This window comes from Budorcas taxicolor, chromosome 10 (genome assembly GCF_023091745.1).
Source record: "Budorcas taxicolor isolate Tak-1 chromosome 10, Takin1.1, whole genome shotgun sequence".
Classification (NCBI taxonomy): Eukaryota; Metazoa; Chordata; class Mammalia; order Artiodactyla; family Bovidae; genus Budorcas; species Budorcas taxicolor.
In genome coordinates, this window is record NC_068919.1 from 20681700 (window position 1) to 20699979 (window position 18280).

The 18280-nt window shown below is 48.6% G+C and overlaps 1 protein-coding gene across 1 annotated transcript; it reads left to right on the forward strand.

Moving 5' to 3' along the window:
- The first annotated feature begins 2796 nt into the window (after positions 1 to 2796).
- On the forward strand, positions 2797 to 16300 carry TBC1D21 (TBC1 domain family member 21). The gene is made up of 11 exons (XM_052647194.1): positions 2797 to 2856; positions 9890 to 9997; positions 10132 to 10235; positions 11138 to 11232; positions 11998 to 12108; positions 12254 to 12354; positions 13231 to 13327; positions 13662 to 13762; positions 15047 to 15163; positions 15819 to 15902; positions 16268 to 16300. The coding sequence occupies exons 1-11, from the start codon at positions 2797 to 2799 to the stop codon at positions 16298 to 16300; spliced, it is 1011 nt and encodes a 336-aa protein (XP_052503154.1).
- Positions 16301 to 18280: the final 1980 nt, after the last annotated feature.

The window sequence follows — 18280 nt, forward strand, 5'->3', positions numbered from 1 at the left end:
TCACTCCGCCAGGCACCTCTCACCATTTCCATACAGGGAACTGAGGCATGTTTCAGTATCATTGGGGTTCCCTTGCCTACTTCTTCTACTTAAGAAGTTCAGAAAAACTGTACTACAGATCAGCACTGCGTGTGTGCCTGCTAAGTCACTTCAGTCGTGTCCGACTCTTTGCGATCCTGTGGACTGTAGCCTGCCAGGCTCCTCTGTCCATGGGATTCTCCATGCGAGAATACTGGAGAGGGTTGCCATGCCCTCCTCCAGGGACTCTTCCCAATCCAGGGATCAAACCCAGATCAGCATTACAAATAGCAAATAAATATGCAGTGTGGAACAGGCATAGATCTATAGGCTCTGGTGGGGGTGAGGGGTAAGTTATAACCAAGAGATTCCCATAGCCACTCTCTCTTCCGAGTCTGCCTCCCCACCACTGTCCTGGCAGCCCCTGGACAATCAGAGTCCTCAGAGCAAAGATGGACTGGGAGGTTTTCTCCCTCCCAGGACTTCTCTAATAACAAATGCTCCATCTCGCCAACCTTTACCCACACTCTAATAATAAGAATAATATTTTAAAACCTGGGATTCTTGTGCCCCGAAGAATCCCCACATAGGAGAATTTAAAGCAGAAAAGTGGGCCCCCACCAGGGAGGCAGGGAGTGTAACTCAGGAGAATCTACAGAATTTGGAAAGTGAAAGTCACTCAGTTGCGTCCGGCTCTTTGCAACCCCATATAGTCCATGGAATTCTCCAGGCCAGAATACTGGAGTGGGTAGCTGTTCCCTTCTCCAGGGGATCTTCCTGACCCAGGGATCAAACCCAGGTCTCCCGCACTGCAGATGGATTCTTTACCAGCTGAGCTACATGCAAATAAATGGACATGGGAAGGACCATTCAGCCCTAGAGAAAATGACACTGACACAGGAAAATACCTTATAAGAGTCAGAAAGAGGGGAAACCAGGCTCAAAATCCCTCTCACTTCAGCACAGGGTCCTGTTTGAATATTAAGTCTCCATGCAGTTGCTATGAGGCTTTTGTGATATGACCAAGCTATGCTGGCTAATTGGGGAAGGGTTATTTCTGCAATTTGCAGATAAGGAGCCAGAGGTGAAAGGAAGTTCAGTAGATGATCTATGCCCATCATGTTCATTGTAGAAGCCACATCGGATTTAGCACTCAGATTTTCCAGCTCCCTGCCTGATCCTCAGCTTCTCGAGGCAAAATCATAGTTAATTCTCAGTTATCGGCGCTGTTGATGTGGAGGAACAGAGGCATAGATAATCCCAAATGGTGAGTAATGCCCTCGCCATGCCCAACGCTCTAGACATTTGCTTCGAAAGGCGCAGAAGGAAGGTATCAGCAAGTTAGAGGCTGCTCTGTCCTTATTCCATCCCTCCCCTACTCAAAGCTGCCCCACCTCCTGCTCCTTGAAGACCTAGGGGCAACAGATCCAGAGGAAGAGGCTGTCACGCTTTCCTAGGTTGGGATGGAGTAGTGGAGAGAGGCAGAGAATAAAGCGTTTTGATTTAAAAGGCCTCCTACAGTGCCACAAGTGAGCAGAACAGTAACAGTAAATGAGACAGTGAATTGTGTCCACTCAAGACTTCCATATGGATGCTGATTCATTATGCTAATAAGGACATGCAAGCCAGAGGCTGACTGTATTCTGATTTCATGGCTGGGGGATCCATGGCTCAGAAGGGGGGAACATCCAAATTTGAGGTCAGAGTCCACGCTCCAGCTCTAAGCTCCTGATTTCAATTTGGTTGGTCTAATTACTATCCTCTCCTAATGACTAAGGATGCTTTAGAGACAGATGGCATTAACGGCTGAGACCTGAGCAGGAATGCAAGCAACGCTTAAGGTGGAGAACTGATGCTGGAGCCAAGAGAAGCCAGCTCCTCAGGTCCATTCAGCAAATACTGAGCACCCACCAAGCGCCAGGAGGTGGGGTTGGCACTGGGAGGGGAAAGCACAAGGACCAGACACTGACCTTGGCCAAAAGGAACTCAGGGAAGGAGTGGGGATGAGGCACGTATAGAAACCTCTGTAATATATGCAGAGAGGAAAGTAAGAGGAGATCTAAAGGCTTCATTTACTCTTCTCCTCAATTAAATTATTTGTTCAGTCACTTGGGCACTGTCTTTAGTGCTCTAGACATAAAGATAAATGAAACTGATCTCTACCCCTTGAAGCTACCATCCAAATACCTAATCTGAATCACCCAGGGAGTTTTTCAAAATACAGTTCCCCATGTCCCCAGCTCAGACATTCTGATTCTGAATCTCTGAAAGTTATACTCAAGAGACCTAAATCTCCTATTCTAGGTGCTTTCCAGGTTTCTGTACTAGTCTGGTGGGATAACAAGTGAAGGGGGCCCGGAAGAGGGAGAGCCAGAGATGGAAAGACTTCCTGGTTCACCTCTCCCAGGAAGCCCTCCCTGATCAGCCCAACACACTGGTCTACATGTCTTCTGATCCCAGCCCCCATTACACATCCTGTGAGTACTACAATTTTTTCTGGGTGACTGGGAGGTTTAGTCCTCTTGGTTCTTGGGTGTGTCTTATCTCTAAAGTTGAGTGCTCCCATGTTCCAAGGCCATTGTGATGAGCATTCCAGGGGCTTTGTGACATATTGGCTGGCTCTGTTCAAGTATGGGAGGTCAGCAGAGGCCCAGTTCCTCCTGGGAAAGCAACTCATCCCCCCAAAGGAAGACCACCTTCCCCTGCTTAATTAAAGCATCACTTAGGGCTCCAAGTAAACTCCAGTCAGAGGCTGCTTGAAGACAGCCAGCAGGGGCCATGACCACCCTCTCTCCCGAAAACAGTCTCTCTGCCAGGCAGTCGGCCTCCTTCATCCTGGTGGGTGTTCTTCATCAGCTCCGAGTCCCTCCCTCCCCAATCCCTGGTTTGCATTAGGGATATTTTCCCGTTAGGGCTATTTTTCCCTGTTGGGTGGGAAGGACTGGAACCCTGAGCTGGCCTAGAAGGTGGAGCAGGGTAGGTCAAACCTTGGTCTCGCCATCATCGCCGACAACAGGACTAAAAAACAGAAGTCCTTTCTTTACCCTTCTGTCTCAGCCAGTGTTACTTTTCTCCCATATGTGACATTCTAACTTTAAGGAGTTCCTGGTTTGCAAGTTGTCTTAAAGATGCTGAATTTTCCTTGGTGTTTTTGCCAACAATTTTGGTATGCTCCCACCAGGTGGCAGTAATGCTTTTGTTAGCAGGTGGTTCCACGTCCAATTAATAAGAGAAGCTATTCATTTGAATTCAGCCTCAGTCAGAATTTTCCACACTGTATATTTTTCAAAATCATGGTGACTAATTATAATGACCTTAACCAATCTCAAGTCTCATTAATCATTGTGATTTAGAGAGTGATACATAGAAAAGCAGAAATGCAAAATGGGTACCTCTCTCCTTGAGTTTTAAATGTTACTGCTTTATTGCAAGTTATCACCAGGCCTTGATTTGAATTTTCTTTTTTATCTCTCTTCATTTCTCTACACTTAGAGAAGGATAATAATAAAATAACAGACTGTCATATGGCATTTATTATGTACAATGACTGTTGTAAATGATTTATTTACAGTCAGTCTCATCATAACTCTGTGAGGTAGATGAAGCTATTACATTCACTTTATAAATGAGAACATGGAGCCCCGGGGGGTAAGCAACTTCCTACAGACCCGCTGCTAGTAAATGGCAGCTGTGCTGTGCTCAGTTGCTCCAGTCATGTCCGAATCTTTGTGACCCCATGGACCACAGCCCACCGGGCTCCACTGTCCATGGGATTCATCCGGGAAGAATACTGGAGTGGGTTGCCATGCCCTCCTCCAGGAATCTTCTTGATCCAGGGATCGAACCTGCAACTCTTATGCCTCCCGCATTGGCAGGCGGGTTCTTTACCACTAGCACCACCTGGGAAGCCCAGGCAGTGGCAGAGTGGTGTTTAGACCCAAGCTGTGGAGTCCATCTCCTAATCAGTGATTCTCCAAGTGTGGTGACTGAGTCTGCAGCATCAGCATCAACTTCGGTCTAATAAGGAATGCAGATTCTTGAGTCTCAGATCTTCTGAACCAGAAACTCTGGGAGTGCGGCCCATCAGTCTATAGTTTCACAAGGCCTCTGGGTGATTCTGATGTGCACCTAACTTCTTCTTTGCATCACACGAATCTCTAGCTGCTCCGCGGCATATGGGATCTTAGTTCCCAACCAGGCATCGAACCTGCATCCCCTGCATTGCACGGTGGATTCTTAACCACTGGACCACCAGGGAAGTCCCTAAGCCATTTTTTAAAGATACTGTACTACTATACACACTCCACACCTGGGTTGATAAATATCACCCAGATAACTCTCTCAAGTCACACACATCCCTCCCTCAAACTGTCTACTCTTAATATGCCTGCCCTCCTTGGGACACCCCCTCTTTCCTTGGTAGGAATCACTGAGACGATTATGGTTACTGTTGGGAGTACATCTTGTCCCACAGTTGAACTCAGGCTTTACTGGGGGCTCTGTTGCTACACAGGATGTGAGAGTTGGACCATAAGAAGGCTGAGCACTGAAGAATCAATGTTTTCAAATTATGGTGCTGGAGAAGACTCTTGAAAGTCTCTTGGATTGCAAGGGAGATCAAACCAGTCAATCCTAAAGGAAATCAACCCTGAATATTCACTGGAAGGACTGTTGCTGAAGCTGAAGCTCCAATACTTCAGCCACCTGATGCGAAGAGCCAACTCATTAGAAAAGACACGGATGCTGGGAAAGATTGGCAACCAAAGGAGAAGAGGGCGGCAGAGGATGAGATGATTAGATAGCATCAGCAACTCAAAGGACATGAATCTGAGCAAACTCCAGGAGATAGTAAAGGACAGAGGAGCCTGACATGCTGCAGACCGTGGGGTCGCAACGAGTTGGACACAACTTCAAGACTAAACAACAACTGTTGCTATGAGGATTCAGAGCAACATGACATCAAAAAACCCTTCCAGAAAATTTTTCTTATCCTCCAGTGGCTTTCTCATTTTACTAAAACATACTGGAGAAAATCCTTAACCTAATGATGAAGTGGGGGAAAGAGGCTAGAAAGATGTATGCCTGCAGCAAGGGCCACTAACAGCTGTTAGAGAGGTTGAACCATTTAAGGCTCCCACCTCTGGCCCCCTTCTCCAGGTGAAGCATGGCCCACCTTCCCCCAGGTTTACCGGTAGGGAGTTTCACCCTGCTGAGGTACACCACAAAGGCGGGAAGAGATTTCCATACCTGCTTTGCCTAGCAGTGCTCTTCCTAGGGGACTAGGAAAGGTGTTATTGCAGAGCTGAAGAGTACCCAGCACCTCATAGACTACCAGGGTCTCCTCCTGGATGACCAGGTCCTTGTACCCAGATTGTGGGCAGAGTGTTAACAGGCTGGCGGAGCAAGGAATAGAGGAATATAGGAGGATGAAGGTGGATTTCAGGGGCCATTGAGATCACTGTCTTCATTATTTTGAAGAACCCCAGATACAGATTCTATGGTTTCTGGCACAGACAGGCAGTGTTGATGTACTAGTGAAGAGAGGGAGGGGACTTCCTGTGGAAATTCCTATCGCCACCCACCCCCGCACCAACCTGCAGGCCTCTGCAGGTGGTCAGGCTTTTTGAGCTTGTCCTTGGCTTGCTAGCGAATGTCTTACAAGTTCTTGTGGGTGCCCCGTAGTTAGCTTGGGTCCAGGGAGATACAGAGAAGAGGCTGGGCAGAGAGAAGCAGAGTTTACTGGAGGAGGTCAGTGGCTTTTTAAAAACAAATTCAGCCAAAGCAAAGTAGGCAGATGGCCAACGGTTGCAGGTAGAGGTTTAGTGATGCAGATTCTCCGAGCACTCAGCAGATGCCTTCCTGTGATGTTTCTAATGATCTCTGCCCTATTATGTTGATGCTTTTATTACAGTGTTCTGTGAATATTGCTTTGATTGGTTTGCCACTTTCATTATGTGTAACCCCTTTTTCATGTCTTTGTTCATCATTTATTTTTTACCCTATGGCATTTAAAGTATACCTTTTGTTAACAGCCCTCATGCATGCTTAGTCCCTCAGCCCAACTCTTTGTGACCCCAAGGACTGTAGCCCACCAGGCTCCTCTGTTCATGGGATTTTCCAGGCAAGAATACTGGAGTGGGTTACCATTTCCTCCTCCAGGGGATCTTCCAGACCCAGGAATCAAACCCGTGTCTCCTCAGACTCCCATACTGGCAAGCTGATTCTTTAGTACTGAGTCACCTGGAAAGGCCAACAGCTCGAGGAGGGTGTATATTTTTTATTTAAACTGAAAATCCTTGCCTTTTACACTCCCTGGTGGCATGGCATCGGAGTTAAGCACCCTGACTCTTGCACCAAACAACTCTGGGTTCAAATCTCAGCTCTGATATTTACTGTGTGACTTCAGATACACTAATTAACCCTCTAGACCTCTGGTTCCCTAACACATAAAGCAGTGTAACAACCTCACCTGCCTCACAGGTAGTTGTGAAGATTAAACAGTTGTAAATATAAAGTGCTTAAAATAAAACCAGTGCTTTCAAAGTGTTTACAACTATTAAGGAAACTTAAGCATTTGTTTCCATAATTAATTTCTTTGGGTTTCAATCACTTTTATGTTTTATGCATTTATTGATTCCTTACTGTTTCCTGTATTGTTTATTTTTTAAAGTGAATGAGAAGGAAAATGCCCTATTCTGATAAATCTCTAATTTTAAAAAGTCAAAAATAAAATAATTTCTTCTGACACTATCCTTCAATCTAATAAAAAATTGAATTTGTAGTTAAAAATCTTCCCATAAAGAACACTCCAGATCTAGCTGGCTTCACTGCTGAATTACACCAAATACTGAAGAAAGAAATAATACTAATTCTATACAAACTATTCTAAAAAAAATTCAAAAGAAGGAATAGGTCCCTACTTATTCCTTGAGGCCAACATTGCCCTGATATCAAAATCAAAAACATTACAAGAAAACAAAATTATAGACCAAGCTCTCTCATGAACATTGATGCAAAAATCCTAAATAAAACTGTAGCAAATAATATCCGATGATGTCTAAAAAGGATAATACATCGCCACAAGGGTTTATCCGAGGAATGACAACATTCAGAATAATTCAATGTAATTTACCATAGTACACTAAAAAATGAAAAACCATATGATCATCTCCATTGATGAAGAACATCCATCCCTGATAAAACTCTCACCAAACTAGGAAGAGAAGGGAACTTCCTCAGCCTGATAAAGGGCATCTACAAAAAGCCTACAGTTAACATCACGCCGAATCATAAAAGCCCAAATGCCTTCCCTCTAAGATTAGGAACAAAGCTAAGATGTCTGTTCTCACCACTTTTATCTGACATTGCCCTTAAAGTTCTAGTCACTGCATGAGACATGAGAAATAAAAGACATCCAGCTTGGAAAAGAAGAAGTGAAACTGCCTTTATTCACAGATAACATGACCATCTATGTCAGGGTTGGCAAGCTTTTTCTGTAAGGGTCAAAGCAGTAAGGTCTGTGTGTGTCATACATCTCTGTTGTAACTACTAAACTCTGCCACTGTAGCATAAAAGCAGCTGTAGGCAACAAATGAGTGAACAGGCATGATTGTGTGCCAATAAAACTTTATTTGAAAAAAAAAAAAAGATTGAAAGCCAGATTTGGCCCATGGGTTATAGTTTGCTGATTGCTGGCCTATATAACAAATCCTATTGATCCACCAAAAAAGTTACTAAGACTAATAAGTGAGGTTAGCAAGGTTGTAGGATACAAGATCAATACATAAAAATCCGCTATATCTGTAAATACTAGCAATGAGGAGCTGGAAGTTGAAAGTTTAAAAATGACACCTTTTACAACAGCATCCAGAATGTGAAATATTTGTGAATAAATCTGATAAAATATATGAATAACCTACACATACCAAAATGCACAAAACATTGCTGAGAGAAATTAAAGAAGACCTAAATAAATGGAGAAATATACTATGTTTTATGGGTCAGAAGATTCAATAGCATTATCAATTCTCCACAAATTGATCTATACTTTCAGTCCTGCTGATGCTAAGTCACTTCAGTCATGGCTGACTCTGTGCGACCCCATAGACGGCAGCCCACTAGGCTCCTCCGCCCATGGGATTTCCCAGGCAAGACTACTGGAGTAGGGTGCCATTGCCTTCTCCGAGGTTCAATGCAATCCCCATCAAAATCACAGCTGCCTTTTTTTTTTGTAGAAATTGACCAATTGACTAAAATTCGTAAGGAAATATATTCCTAAAGTTCAGTCATTCCCTTTCATAATGAAAGATCCCAGGACACAGCCCTGCTCTTCCTATTCTCTTCTACTTCCTGCCAAGTTAAGTGTTGCAGTTTCTGAGTACGGGTTGTGAGAACATGACTGCTGTCAGAGGGCAGAAACCTGGCTCTGATCAACTTAGACAACAATGTCTATACAATTGGAATGTAGCATCAGGGCAGACCCTGCTTCCCAAGGTTAGGCCAAGGCCAAGATTTTTTGTACCTTCTTGGGCCCATATATCTTATTTTGGTTTAGAAGATGGAGCATGGATGAGTTATTAAAGTATATTGCTTGATCCATCTCTACCAAACAGAGTTAGCAGAAATTACCCCAAATTTGGGCCTGTGGGCTCTAATTCTTAATTTCCAGTGCTGTTTTTGTCTCTAACACCTTTCTACACCTGTGGTCAATAGATCAACATCAGCAGTGCCCTGGGAGTTTGTTAGAAACGTGTCATCTTGGCCCCCACCCCAGACCTTTTGAGTCAGAATCAGAATTTTAAGATCTTCAGTTGACTTGTACACAAATTTAAGTTTGAGTCACACCTATGCATATTCAGGTATCTATCAATGGGAAGTTGGGAATATATATATCAGACATGTCTACTCACCTGCCAAGCTCTGTCCATCAGTATACTTTCAAGACTGAGATGTGGCATTTCAAGATATTCTCTTCAATGCAAGACTCCTCTAGGCATCTTCCCCTGTTCCAACAGGAATTCAACTCCTAATTACTGTTTTATGAGCATTTTAAAGTATTTTGTGTGCACTGCACTCACCTTTCCCTGACACACACACACACACACACACACACACACACACACACCCCTTATGTAAACAGAAACCATTCCTTATGATGTACCATTTTACTCTTCTAGAAAAGGTAAAATGGATCTCATAGATGTGTTCAATTAGTACTTATTTTATTTTTTCATTATCAAGGCAAGTATACATTATAGTTATAGAAAAGCTTGAAAATACAAGAAAAAGGGAAAATTACTTATAATCCTATCATTCAAAGACAATCACTATTTTGTTTTTAGGTGGGGTTTTTTTTCAGGGGTTTTTTTTCAGTCTTTTTTTAAAACAGGATTTTTATGGTGGTTAATTCACTTGAGTATATAAGGTGTGGTTTTTACAATATGTAACACGTATATGGAGTATGTACACAGACAGAATACAGACTGAATATACAGCTTTGCTTTCTGTTTTTTTCTGTTAACATTTGTATTTTCCCAGATTATTATTCATTCCTTGTAAGTATCCATTTAAATGCCTCACAATATTCCATTGAGCATATAAACCATAGTTTACTTAACTATTCCCTTATTGCACAACGTTTAGAGAGTGCTTGCATTTTTCATTCTAGCAAGTAGTGTGCAATGAAAATTATTGTGCATACAGCATTTTTCTATATATTTTCAGTAATTTCCTCAGGTTAAATTTTCAGAAGTGAGTCAGAGGCTGTGAATTTTGCTTCATGTTGCAAAATCCAGAGTATATCACTTAAAACTCACTCTTAAAGAAAAGCCAAATGTTCCTAACCGAGGGCTGAGGTGGTTGTCCTTGCCAGGTGAAGAGAAAACCACCCATTGACAAGACGGAATGGGATAGCTTCTTTGACGAGAACGGTCACTTGGCCAAGTCACGAGACTTCATTTGTGTTAACATCCTGGAAAGGGTACAGTCCTAAGCTACCCTCGGCCTCACCCTGGAACTGGGGGCGTGGGTGGGCAACAGGGTGGGCATGGCATTGGAGGGGGCTCTTTCAGGCATTCAGGGGGCTCACAACCTCTCACCTCTGCCCACACCCAGGGCCTGCACCCCACGGTGAGGACAGAAGCATGGAAGTTCCTCACGGGCTACTACTCGTGGCAGAGTTCCCAGGACGAGCGGCTCACGGTGGACAGCACAAGGAGGTAGACCGCTTCAGATCCTTTCAAGGGAGGGAGGCGACAGTGTGGGTGGGAGGGGGTGCCCACCCCAGCCTGCTAGGTCCAGGCTGCTTCCTCCAGATGGACTTCTCTTTTCAAGAGGCAAAACCCCCATGGCTCTCCTGACTCAGAACCCCCACACAGGGGGCACAGGCACCTCCCCCACCCCCACCCTGGATGCTGCATGCCCCACCCAGTCCACACCCTGCCAACTTGAGCTCGACCCTGGCACCTCCTCGCACTGCCCCACCACCCTGCCCAGCCCAGCCATCCCTAGGCCTGTGCAGCCTTCTTGAGGTAGGGAATATCCACATGCTCAGGGGCCAGCCAGAGAACACTCCAGGACAGTTGGGGGATCTAGGACCACCCTGATAATTCAGCTCAAGATCCTTAATTAAGTACACCTGCAAAGACCCTTTTCCCAAAGAAAGTCATATTCACAAGTTCCAGGTTTTAGGGCATGGACCTATCTTTGGAAGTCACCATTCAGCCCACTACACACCTAAGCTCATTCCAATGATGGGCACAAACCCCGCCTCATCCAGTCCTTCCAATCCTGAGGCACAGGTGCTAGTGTTAGCCCCACTCTACAGACAAGGAAACGGAGGCTTAGGGAGGGCAGTGATATCCCCAAGTCATGATATCCCCTAATGGCAGACACCTAGTTCTTAAATTACAGATCCAGGATTCAGCTGCAGGGGTCAGACTGCAGAGCCACCTCCCCTGCACTCTAGGTGCCCATCGGAGGATGGTTAGGGTTGGGCAAGTTGCGGGGATGGGAGGCAGCACGGGGAGCGCGCACCGCCTGGGTCGGGGCACCGCTCGGAGTTCCCCCGACTGGCTTGCAGGGAAGGATGCCTCCTTCAGCCTCGGGTCTATCCTCACAGGAAGAACTACGAGGCCTTATGCCAGATGTACCAGAAGATTCAGCCCCTCCTGGAAAACCTGCACCGGAACTTCAGAGAGACTCGGAACAGTATCAGTGAGCCGAGGAGGGTGGGCCGGGCCCGGCAGAGGGGAGGGTTGGAAGCCCTCCTCCCTGGCTCTTCCCATGTCACGTCTGTGCCCTGGTTCCTGGGCGCTGCCTTGACACATGCTGCGAATTTCGCCGGCTCAATCTTGGTCACTCTACCAGCCTGGCTCCACCGGCTGCCCCAAGTGGCCCAGCAGTGTGTGTCCCTGGGCGTATGCTTTCGCTGGTCGTCTACATCTCTTCCCCTCTTGGCCTTGAACTAGGTTGGATTTGAACTGCAGGGAGGCGGGACATTCCTGGCAAAGGGTACAGACTGGTCAGATGTGGAGGCAGGAAAAATTCCAGGCAGCTCAGGTTGTGGTGAAGGGTAAAGCGTGGTGGTCTGGTGTGTCTTTTTCATTCTATTTTTGGTTGCTGCGCATGGGCTTTCTGTTGTTGCACTTCATGGGCTTCGCATTGCAGTGGCTTCATCTTGCTCTGGAGCATGGGCTCTAGGGCGTCTGGACTCAGTACTTGTGGCACTCGGGCTCAGTTGCCCCGCAGCATGTAGGATCTTAGGTCCCGGACCAGGGGTAGAACCTCTGTGCCCTGCACTGGCAGGAGAATTCTCAACCACTGGACCACCACGGAAGTCCCTGATGTAGATTTTTTCATTCCCCCCTTCCCAGGATGTCCTGGGTCCTACCCTCTTGGATTGGGGGTAATAAACTCACCCATGGACACTCTGTTAGACGTGATCTGGTGACACCCACCTGTCCCTTGCCCCCAACCTAGCATACGACATTAAAAAACTCTATGACAAAGACCCCCTGGGCAATGTCCTCCTCGATAAGAAGAAGCTGGAGAAGATCCTGCTCCTGAGTTATGTCTGCAACACGCAAGCAGGTGAGCCACAGGGCGGGGCCTCCCTTCAGCTCCCCCTTCTCAACTCCTTCCTGGGACAGTGCCCCTGCCCCAGCCCAGGCTCCACCGTAATCCCCCCGCCATTCCCCACCCCAGCCCCTCCTCACTGGCCCCTCATTCACTCCAGAGTACCAGCAGGGCTTCCATGAGATGGTGATGATTTTCCAGCTGATGCTAGAACATGACCATGAGACCTTCTGGCTTTTCCAGTTCTTCCTACAGAAAACGGTGAGAGCTGGGCCTGGCTTAAGGACTTCCGCGTTCCTCAAATGACCCCTTGAGGTTAGGCGGGCACTGGCAGCCCCAGTCATTTCCTCCAGCCCTGAAACAGCCCTCTGAGTCCCAGAGGAGCTTCTCCCAGAAAAAGGCAATGGCAGCCCTAGTGGGGTTTGTTCTGGGTTGGGGGGTGGAAGCATTGGAACTGAGAAACGAGGATAGCAATGCACTGGGTCCAGCTCTTGTCAAACCTTGAAAGGTTTGGAAAGGCCCAATGAGGGCACCTTTCCCCTGGCATTCTCCCTGCCTCAAACACAGCTCTGCTCCTGAAAACCCTCCATGGCTCCCTACAGCCTCCATAACAGAATCCCAAAGCCTCAGCCGAACATTCCAGGCCTCGTCTTCACTCTTGTCTCTCATTGCTACTTTTACTTGACCTGCACCCAGGCCCTCCAGGGACTCGGTATTCCCACACTGTGAGGTTGAGAGCTTTAAACGTGCTGCTCCCTGTTACTCCCTTTCCTCATGATCTCTGAGAGGCTGCCCAGAACTCACCCTCGTCCCCTTCTCCATCCCTGAAACAACGTGCCACTGCTCTTTCCTTGTCCCGATTGGTTCAGACCCATGGTATGTGTCTGGAAGAATACCCGAGTTCACTGCATTGTGAGCCATATCTGGTCCATCTCTACATCCCCACCACGCACACACATCACACAGACAAGATGTGTGTTTATAAACACCCATACTCCAACACCCAGACACATACAGAGACTCAGGCCAGGCCCAGCCAGACACACACGGGGCCTCCAGCATTGGGAAGCTGATGGAGCAAGGCTGACTCATCTAGTGCTTTCAAGGGGGTCCCTCCTGCCCACTCATCTGTCCCAGGAGCACAGCTGTGTCATCAACATCGGGGTAGGGAAGAACCTCGACATGCTCAACACCCTGATCGACTTCCTGGATCCCGTGTTTGCCGAGCACTTAAGTGAGTGGCCCCCTCTGCTACCATACACCTCCCTCAACCCCAGGGAAGGCGTGGGCAGGGGCCGGCACCCAGTCCAAGCCAGCAGCTCCCAAGCGTGGGGGAGGAAGTGAGATCATTTGGTGAGATCATTTGGGAGGAGGGTTCATCTGGATGGGGTTAGAATCTGGACAGTTGAAAATCCACCCCAAATAGTCTCCAAGGGCAGATGGAAATGTGACAGCCTGGGTTTCTTTTTATTTCCCAAGTGTGTTTCCGTGCTCAGTTGTTTGCCCATGTGTGTTTTTGCTCTATCTCCCATCCCCTGACCATGGCCCTTGGGCTGCTCTCCCCACAGAAGGGAAGGGTGCGGGGGCTGTGCCATCCCTCTTCCCCTGGTTCTGCCTCTGCTTTCAACGTGCCTTCAAGACCTTCGACGACGTCTGGAGGCTCTGGGAGGTGAGGTGCCTGCTGCTCTGGGGCAGAGGAACAGGCTCTCCCCCGGGGGCAGGTGGCAGGGAGGCCCTTGTCCTTGCTTCCCTTTACTGCCGGCTTTGGACGGGTTCCATCCCTGGGTCGGGAAGATCCTCTGGAGAAGGGATAGGCTACCCACTCCAATATTCTTGGGCTTCTCTGGTGGCTTGGCTCGTAAAGAATCCGCCTGCAATGCAGGAGACATGGGTTCGATCCCTGGGTTAAAAAGATCCCCTGGAGAAGGGAAAGGCTACCCACTCCAGTATTTTGGCCTGGAGAATTCCATGGGTCCATAGGGTTGCAAAAAGTCAGACACAACTGAGCGACTTTCACTTCACTTCATTTTGGATACAGCTCAGTGAGATTTATTGGGCCAATGACCCTGCTCCTGCCCTGTTGAGAGATATGAGAACATCAGTTGATCCCTCTGTTCATCTTAGCCCTCCACTGCACCTTCTCAGGGCAGTGCAGGCAGGAGGGGCATCGAGGCTCGTGCAGCAGAAGCCTGATCTGTATTCAGCTTCCCTGCCACCCTGCCTGCCCAAGGGCCCTCACTCTGCTCTCACTTTCCCAGCCACCTCTTCTTTGGCCTTCCCCTCCACCTGAGTGCCCACACCTTCTGAGCCCTGGAGAGGGAGGGGCTCTCCAAGGACAGGTCACACCTGCACTTCTTTGACCCCAGTCTCCAGGGCAAGATGCACTCCCCAGGGAACACACCCACTGCCCTACCCCGTGGCCACTGCTGCCTGCAGGATTGGGCCCACTGCTCAGCCTGGCATTCAGTGCCCCACAGGTCAACTCCTCCTACCTCACTCCTCACTTCTGGCCTGTTGATCTCCGTGCTCAACCACCAGGCCTTTAGTGACACCCCTGGATTGCTGACATTCCATCAACTGTTGTTTTGCCAAAGCACCACTCAAAGCTACAGAGAGTTACCCAGTCATTCTTGGCATTCTCTCCCCCTGTCTCTCTCTTTCTTCTTTCCTGCTCCCTCCCTTCCTCCTTCCCTTCTTCCTTCTCTCTTTCTCTCTCTCTCTCTCCCCCTAGCTGATGAATTCCCTAAAGCCTTTTTCCCTGAGTCCCCCAACAGCAAGCGCAATGCCTAGAACCCCAGAGCTTGAATGAATGAATGAGAGTCAGTGAATGAGCACATGGGCAGCAAGGCCCAGGCATGGCTGACGGGTCACGTGGTTGGCGGGTACCGCACCATCCTAAGGGCATCTGCAGTCTCAGACCACAGGCCAGACTGAGGTTCACTGGCCCCTGCAGGTGCTGCTCACCGGGAAGCCCTGCAGGAACTTCCAGGTGCTGGTGGCCTACAGCATGCTGCAGATGGTGCGCCAGGAGGTGCTACAGGAGAGCATGACGGGCGACGATATCCTCCTGGTGAGAGCGTCCTCCAGCCAAGCCAAGCCCAGCCCCACCGGCTCCCGGAGACCCCTGACACAGACTCAGGGGTCCTGGCTGCCCCTGGGCAATACCGGGGAGACTGACATACTCCAAACACTGTGCCAAGTGCTTGGATAGACCAGCTCATGTAAACCTCCAGACAAGCCTGACACAGAGGCGTGATAGCCATCATCATCACCAGTACCCCTGTTTAGCATCTGGGGGAGCTGAGGCCCTGAACGGTTCTTAACCTTGAGGCTAGATTGACTGACAGTTAACTCTTTGGCCCTAGGGTCCTCCTGTGACAAAGACCTAGAGTTTTCCAACAGTTCTGAAAACCAGCTAAAGTCTTTGATCCACATCTTAGATGGCACCCCCATCATAAAATGAGTCCTCCCAGAATCCCATGAAACACTCGGGGAAACCCTGGGGACCCTCTAGTGCCAAAAATGAAAACTGCATTCCCCATCTCTCCAATATATAAAATTCCGATGGTAAAATTCAGGCACTGTGCCAAGCTAGTTGAGAAGAGATTGGGTGGCCCCAAGTGACTGCCATGAGCAGCAGCCTCATCCCCTTGAAGCAGCGGGTCGCTGCCTGTGCCAGCCTGTGCCTAGGGAGACCTGCTTCCACCCACCTTCTTCCGGCACAGGCCTGCAACAACCTCATTGACCTCGATGCCGACGAGCTGATCTCCGCTGCCTGCATAGTTTACGCTGAGCTCATCCAGAAGGATGTAAGTCACTTTGATTATTTATCTTTCTTTCCTTCTTCCTCCAAGAGGCCTTCCCCAATCGCCCAAGCCCAGTCTACGGCAGGTGTGTTCAACTTCAGAGACACAGCTTGTGCTGTATTCTCCGCCGCCAACCCCCGGGGGTTGCTCTGCACAGACTTCTCACTGCTTGCATGCATAACTCGCGCTTCACCAAGCAGACTGTGCTTCCTGAGAACCCAGCCCTCATCCCTCATTCCCTGCATCCCTCCGGGCAGATGTGGACACGGGGCTGGGCACCCAGGGGCTCAGGGAAACGTTACAGGCTGAATGAACTGAAGAATGAGGGCCAGACCGATGTCTGTCCACCCCTACCTCCTCTCCCCCAGGTCCCTCAGTCGTTAAAGGATTTCTTTCTCTGAGACTGCTCACAGTGGACAGACGCCCTCCATGGACAGGATGAGGTGGTGCTTCAGCTGTGAGGTCAGCATGAAGTCCGATGGGGCATTCGGGTGAGGGTGTAGGTAATACAGCTGTGATAACAACGGCCTTCTGGAGTCGTGGTTTGTGGTGAGCAGTGTGTTTCCTGGGGTGGGGAGTGAGGGCAGAGACAGGATTGTCTAATGAGAAGAGAGATGGGAGGGCTAGAGAAAGGGCACACACTGGGAAGAGACGGTGCTGGTCAGCGACTCCTCGGGGCTGCGGGTTTTCCAAGGCTGCAGTGGTCCTGCGCCAGGCAGCAAAGGGTTGCGGGCATAACCGACTCTGTGAGCGGGCTGCCTCCTGTGGAAGAGATGGACACGTACAACATGCTTGCTCAATCCCTGGTCCAGAGAGGGGGCCTGAGCCCAGGGCTTCCCACGCCATGGCTCTTCTGTACTCCCCACACACGAATCATACATGACATTGCTTTTCCAGAACCTCCCCAGCAGCCTGTGGAAAGGTCACAGCACAAATCTCTGGCTAGCAAGAGGCTCCTTCCTTGGTTTCAAAGCCCCTCACAATTGCACCTTCTGTTTCTCAGCCTGAAATGCTGCCTCAAACTAAGTTCCCCTTTTCAGCCTTTGTCTCTCCAGATAGTGGCATCTCTTCCCTGACTCAGGCAGAGCAGTCTCTCCCTGAGGGCAGAAGCTCCTGCCACCTGCTCTCCCCAACGTGTGCGCCTGCCCCAAGCCCCCCACGCAGCCTGCCCATGCTCTGAGGGTGACCCTGAGGGCAGACATGAAGACTAGCTGGAAAAAGCTGAACCTGCAGAGACAGGGGTCTGGCCGGGTGCTTCCATAGCTGCTTGGCAAGTGTATACACCTACTGTGTGTATGTACACACACGAGCCCTGCCCAGCGGCTACACTTTTTCAGAGGGGGCTGATGGATGGGCGGGAGGGATCTGCAGTTTCGCTGTGGACCTGGCTCTTGTGGGTGAAACACAACTGCCATTGTCATGCTCCTGCTCCCACCTGTCACTCTCACTGACCATCACTGGAAAGGCACTATGTCCCCAACTAGCGGCTGGTCTTCTTCCCCTCAGGTGACAATCTCCCATCCATGGCTGGCTCTGAGTCTCTTGTCTGCTGTGCCTCTGCTGAAGGGGGTTCTTCGGAAGAGCGGGGTCCTGCTTCCCCCCCAATCCAGGGTCTTTTCTGCAAGGTTAATAAGCCAGCATTTGCTGGGCAAGAGGGTACATGGGTAAATTCATATACTGTGCACCTCCTCAAGCTTCTGTTCCCAAGACAATTTATCTAAATAAGGATCCTGTGTGGAATACAGTTCTCTAAGAACAAAACTGTTTTCCACTTCAACAAAGAACCAGATTAAAAGATGAGCTAACTGTGGCCTTGGGAAGAGTCCATAAAAATATCACATGCACATCTTCTAATGCTTCTTTTCGCCTAGTGGCATTAATTGACTTATGAGTTTTGCTTGGGACATCAATGACAAACATCTACTCCACAACTAAGCAAGTCAAGTACTTGCCTTCTAGGCCAGTGGTTTTCAAACCTGATTTTAAAATTACTGGAGTTCCATTATTACAAAATCTTCAGTAAGAGTTCTGTGGTTGAAATTTGGTTGGGACGTCCAGAAGCCTGCCTGTCTGTGATCGCTCTCTCAGACCCCTTTTTGAAGCTCATCATTTCCTCCAAGTTACCTCCAAGGAGGCTCTGACTTACTGGGAGCATGTCTGAACACCATTGTTTGTCTTCAAGATGAGCTGGATTAAGTCTCGATGCTGAACTGCTCCAGGTTCAGATAAATTCCAAGTGATACAGTGATGGAAATGAAGATCTTAGAAGACTGAACATCTCAGCTCACCTGCTGTGCTCCTGGCTGGTGGACTGCAGATTAAGATCTTCCCACACTGTTATCGCATGCATCATGGAGCCAGCACAGGCTTCTCCTCTCTTA